The sequence below is a fragment of the Fukomys damarensis genome, unplaced genomic scaffold (assembly GCF_012274545.1).
Source record: "Fukomys damarensis isolate Sample0158 unplaced genomic scaffold, DMR_v1.0_HiC HiC_scaffold_28, whole genome shotgun sequence".
Taxonomy (NCBI): domain Eukaryota; kingdom Metazoa; phylum Chordata; class Mammalia; order Rodentia; family Bathyergidae; genus Fukomys; species Fukomys damarensis.
Genome location: NW_022900940.1, coordinates 45,857,023 through 45,863,022, shown reverse-complemented (window position 1 = coordinate 45,863,022; position 6,000 = coordinate 45,857,023). Strand labels below are relative to the sequence as shown.

Below are 6,000 nucleotides of genomic sequence, written 5' to 3'. Positions count from 1 at the left end.
GCCGCCTCCTGGGTCTCCTCCACCCACCCAAACGCAAACCGGCATGTTGTATCAGAGGCTCAGAGGCATGCCTAGGCCACAGCCAAGTACTGTAAACTTACCATTCCTTTACTCAGCAGCTTTCTAGTCTAGTTGGCTTTTCTGTTCACTTTTCTTCTTGAAATTTTGTTTCTATTTGGAATACTAAGCTGAGGCTCAGGCTCTCGAGTTTAATATTGTAGGCTTTGAGATACTCAAAAGAGAGCATTTATTTCCAAATGTCCACATTTTTTTTGTCTAGCTATGTCTGACATATGCAACATTTTCAAACCTCAATGTCAGCACAAAATAACATTGTTGTTGCATAACATTTTGCATGACAAGTTTTATATGTTATGAGCTTCAATTCTGTTGTATGAGATGTTTCCTAAGTATAATGTATTTTTAGTTTCCTTTCATCAGTGCTCCAGCTAGTGCAAGACTGGGGGATAGGAATATTGCAGTGCATTTCAAGACAGCAAACGTGACCAAAAACACCATTTTTAAGCACAAACTTCTCCTTGACCTCTTTGGGTGGGGAGGGAAGAAGTGCTGAAGGATTTTGTACAATATTTTCTTTAAAGACAACATCTTAGAGAAATCATGTCTAGTACATTTTTGCCATTTAGCTAGCTATGCAAATGAACAGGAAAATAGTGCTCTGTCTCTCTAAAGTGGATTGATTTACAGATAATGGAATCACAACTAATTAATAGTAAATGAAAGTCTGGTTACATGGGTTAATTGGCAGATCAAGTATTCTAGATTAAAGGATCCTTAGCCTTCTTATTTTAATGGTTGCATGTTAAAGTAACATTGCAAAAGGTTTTATTAAACATACTGTCTGTATATATACGTAAGGAGTACACATATCTGCGTGCATGTGTACACACTCAGAATGCTGCGAGCACATGCACACTTTATGTGTATCTATTGATATATATTGTAGTCAGTCTAAGAGCACTGCATATTAAAACAAATCTTCAGGTGGTCCTAGCTTAAGCATCTTGGAATTCTCCAAACATATAAGTCATCTGTACTTTGTAAATAAATGTGCCTAAAAACATTGGTGGGAATCATTTCCTTTCTTCTGTATCATATGTCTTGTACATCCAGAATTCCCTAGATTTGGTGTGTATTCCACCCAAAAGGACAATGCTGTCTGATTTAAAGTGAGAGATTTCAAAGATGTGCCCCTAAATGGGATTTCCTGCAGATCTGTATTAATGTACAGGCTTGTCTGGTTACTAGAAAATGTATGTAAGTGTGTGATGTATGTAAGTGGGTGTATGTGTCCAATGGGTAATAAGCATAGGATGAGGAATTTGCACATTGATGTGTAAATGTGAATATCAACTAATCAAAGTAGTGACCTGTGCATATTTACTATCAAAATGCAAATGCCTCACGCTACACCTATTACCCAAACATATATACGCAGTATGTTTGTAGAAATGCCTGAAAGTCTCTTAATGAAATTAAGGTAGTCTACTTATAAAATTACAAACAGGTTAGGTGCCCCAAAAAGCACAAAGATCAATCTTGTCACTCATTCTTTCTCCTCCAAGTATTTATTGCTCAGGACCAAGCAGTGAGCTGTTGGCACCTAAACTCCCACACCTCCTTGCTGGGTGTTGGCTCTGCGCTGTCTGATCCCTACACTTACATTCCCCACAGCTTCTCCCTTCATGTTCCAAAAAGATCTGGCCCCATTTCCACCAGGCCATAGCAAAGATGATGGAGGCTCCATTGACCTGAAATCCACCAACCACATTTTCACACCAGCCTTTGGGCCAGGTTGGACTGAAACTTTTACCTCCTAGAAATCTTACCCAGTCCCATTGATCAGTCTTAACTCCCATTGGCAGGAACTAAGCATTTCACTGAATTTTAATTATAATTAAATCCTAAAACACTAATGATCTTATATGCTAAAAAATGCACAAAGTGAAATTATAAGGTCTTTTTTTTTAAGCAGCTATCTCCTATGATTTTGTTTAAGTCGCTTCTCTTGCCCCAACAAAACAAAACCTTCTTATGACATGTTAGTAATTCTCTTTAGCTAGAAGCTTTGTGTGTCAAAACATACCTGCTTCAGATGAAAACACATTTCAGCAGTCCCTTTGTAAATATTTGTACACATCTTATGGAATCATGCTGAATGATCTTTATTCCCATTAGACCTCATGTGCTCCTAATGACTCTGAATCTTCAAGATCTGATGAGAGCTAAGCATGAAATGCAGATTTCCCTTTGACTTCAGACTGATTGAATCCGTTTCACTGACTCAGAGAAAACCTTTATTTTTAAAATATTACTCTTTTCCTAGAGGAAAATAATTCACAATGTTTTGCAACTTAATGATATTGCCAAACATTCATCAGCTCAGCTCTGTGAAGGGTGCTACATAAGCCATGGTTAGGTTTCTTCTTCAGCTGAATGAAAATGCAACCTTGTCAACTCAAGAGAAACTAAATACCAACCAAAACAAATGAGTCCATTATTGCAGTTTCAGTGAGAAAATCTCAGTTATAGCAACCAGTGGCACAAAATACCCACACCTCATATAATAATCCAGTCCCAATACCCTTTTAGATAACTTTATCCTGCCTTCTATGTAATAGCCCAGGAATGTCTGATTTTTCTTTACTGTCTCCTCCCTAGACAGCTTGAAACAAAGAAAGTATTGAATCTACATTTTCAAAATGAAGACTTGTTCAATATGCAGACCTATAATGAAAAAGAATGCTGTAATATTGAATGTTTAGAGGCCAATCTAGAAAACAAATGTAGCAGCAATCAGATTAAGCTTCTGTTACATCTTCCCACGTCCAGTAGCCCAAACAGTCTAAAGTGATGCAAGATAGTACATTTATGCTGTCTTTAAAGAATGTGTATGCAAAATGTCACTAAATTTGAAATAAGCTGTCATAGACAATATAGCTTCATATGCAAATTTTAAGCTGGAGCACTGCTTTTTTCCTATTTTGTATTATAATGATGGTGATCATAACAATAAAATGGCTCTATGGTTTGCTCACTACTAATTACATGGCACTTAACATTTGCATGACTCTTTTTTTAAAACTTGATAACTATTCACAATTTCTTATCCACTAGTTGTAATGGCCACAGGAGTAGCAGGCCACTTTCGCTGAATTTTAACTCAAATTCTTGTACTACAGAAAATGTAGGCCGGTTAATCACTCCTGCCAAAAAGCTCGAAGATACAATACGTCTTGCTGAACTAGTCATTGAAGTTCTTCAGCAGAATGAGGAGCACCACGCAGAGGTGAGCAGGCTCCGTGGGAAATGGCCCTGAGTGACCCTTAGCAGAAGTGCAAGCTGACTCTGTCAACCGGGTTGTGAATAAGATGCCTTAACACCCATTTTCTTTTAACGGGGCTTGCAAGGAGAAGGAAAGTGGAAGTTTTGGAAGGAGAAGTCTTTGGGAGGTTGTTTCAAACAACCAAACAGTGATTGCGTGTTATACATTGCAGCCTAAATTTTCAGGTGTTTCTAGCAGTGAACAGGAGGTGAGTGCTTCTTCAAGCTAATTATTCAAGCAACATCTGGTCACCCTCGTCCAAAGCACACAAAATATTTTTTGGTCTTTTGTGGTTGTTTTTGTTGCCACCACTGTTGTTTCGATTGGTTCCTTGGTGTGTGGATCACAGGCCATCTTTTTGAATTTATCTCTGTGACTTACTCTGCTTGTATTAGTCCTCATTAGTTTTAAACTTAGATTACCTTGGTTGCTGAATGTAGTGAAAGAGCAAATTTTTCTGTGTTGTTCAATTTGTCAGTTCTCCAACATGCACCCAAATAAATACAGCATGCTTTTTTACAAACCACTATTAAAATGATGATCCTGATAATAATTATAAGCTAAAGAATTTCAAGGCGCCAACTAACTCCCAAACCAATAAGGACTTAAACAACCCTACCCTTCTAAGCAAAGTTCATGATGGTTAAACTGTTGTGTCGCTGCTCATTTCAAACTGAGCTTTAAAATCATCCTTTAAAATAACCTTTTTGAAAAGTATACCCGTCTCTCTTCTTCTACATTCAGATTTACAGAAAGAGAGGGGAGAGGCATTCCATGACAGTCATTTCTCAGTCACCCAAAGTGGTCATTCCCGTGGCTAAGTGCGAGTTGGCCAAGTAGTTAAATGATATCCAACACACCCTAAACCCGCCATCCCACTAATGCCTGATTGCATATTTAAATTTCCTCCCTGTTTCTCTACCGTTCCCTTCAATCTTGGCTGATCGTGGCAGGGAAAAGAGGTACGTGACTAAGCCGAGCAAAGCGGCCAGCTGCTGTCCTCCTCTGTGCATGCCCCTCAGTACCATGTCTTCTAATGGGACTCTTCCCTGGGCTCCTGCTTCCTAACACTGACCGAGGAATGTGACAGCACCTTCTGGTGGACTGCTTGTGACACGGATGGCCCTCCACGCAGGGTGATTGTGGAGTGATTCTCTCGTGCGTGCATGAAGCGATTGATACACTTACAACGACTGCAGTTACATCCTGATACACGCCTCCCACCCGCCTTGATTCTGTCCTTAGCCTGCAGTAGTCTTCTGTGTCCGTCTGTATTCACCTTTATGACAGCAAACGAGTACCAAGCGTAGCACCTAGTAGCTGGTGGGAGTGATACTAATCTTCCTCTGCAGCTGTCTGTATGTGAGTCATATATACAGTATTTATATATAGAGAGAGTGTCGTAGAATAATGAATACCTGAAAACCCTCTGGGAATGGGGTACAGCCCCCTGAGGAGGGGTCACTAACCATTCAGTATCTAGCAGCTAGGGACAGCCAGATGCAAGGAGGGAATCAAATCAGTTCCCTCCAATTACACGCACCTAGAACTAACCCCCAGACACGAGAAATTAAGTTGGCTTAGGGTTTTTTCCTACTCTTTTGTATGTGTTTGTTTTAGATTGAAGACTTTTGAGGTTCAAGTGATGGAAAGTGTGTTCTTTCTGGGTAACTTCAGTATCACCTCTGGAGGCTGGTGGGGCTCTGGCCTCCCTGCCCTGTATTGTAGCCATTGGGGCCTTTGCCTAAATCCACGTGCTTTTGAAGACGTAAATAAAAAGAAGACAGGTTTTCCCAGGCCTTCAAGTGTTAAAAGATGAAGGAAAACAACATATATCCTCAGTGTATAATTATATTGTTATCGGAGGCTACTACAGGCTAAGAAAGGTTGTCTCTTTGCCTAAATGTCTCAAAAGAAGGAAAGTTATTCCAAAGAAGGGATTTATATTTTTCCGGAGAGTCATTTTCCACTAAAGGTTAAGCATTATCCTACCCTGACTCAGTAACCATCCTCGCAAAATATTTTAATCTTCTGTACTCAGACCTTAGCTCAGGGTAAATAAATAAGTAGATATAACTTTAATTTTGTTCTCATTACCTCTTTAGAATTCAGCGATAAACACTTTAGCATGCTCAGGAGTTCCAGACACCAATTTTCTTTAAGACAACTGTATAGGATTATTTCCCAAATTAATAATTTTGCCCATCACGAAGCCTCATGACTCGTGTGAAAGCTGCCTACTGGGCATCTGAAGCGAGCGCCTTGGTGCTTTGTGAAGAGCAGCACAGCAGGAAGTGCTAGGCACCGAGTGCAGGAGGAGCTGCGTGCAGAGAGGCAGAGGCTTGGGTTCCAGCTTCTCCTCTCCTTCCTTCGTGACCTTGCCCTTCTCGACTGCTCCCGTGCCGTCCACCAGAAGTAACGGAGGATGGCCGTCCTTAGGCTGGAAGGCCACGATAAACTGAGCATCTGGCCTTTAGCCTGGCATATAGCAAGCCCTGGACGAAACTTGGCTGTAGGGGCCCTGGGAAACACTCCTAAGGAACAAATTGTGTGACTCTGAGGAAAAGGACAGAGCTCTGTGGAAGTACCTAGTGAATGCGAGCAGACAGAAGAAGAGGTGGATTCCTTTTGTGGCAGAGTTGTCCGGAGCCACA

General features: G+C 40.5%; 1 protein-coding gene across 25 annotated transcripts in view; it reads left to right on the top strand.

Annotated features, from left to right (window-relative positions):
- Positions 1–6,000, top strand: part of Cadps (calcium dependent secretion activator) — a 418,444-nt gene that overhangs the window by 315,702 nt on the left and 96,742 nt on the right. For 13 of the 25 annotated variants that reach the window (XM_033756967.1, XM_019204901.2, XM_019204897.2 and 10 more), the window contains one exon: positions 3,204–3,310. In XM_033756967.1, the coding sequence (XP_033612858.1) occupies positions 3,204–3,310 (107 nt within the window). Of the gene's footprint in view, positions 1–3,203; positions 3,311–4,299; positions 4,309–6,000 lie in introns of all 25 variants that reach the window. The other 12 variants (XM_019204903.2, XM_019204905.2, XM_019204898.2 and 9 more) reach the window with 1 other exon arrangement.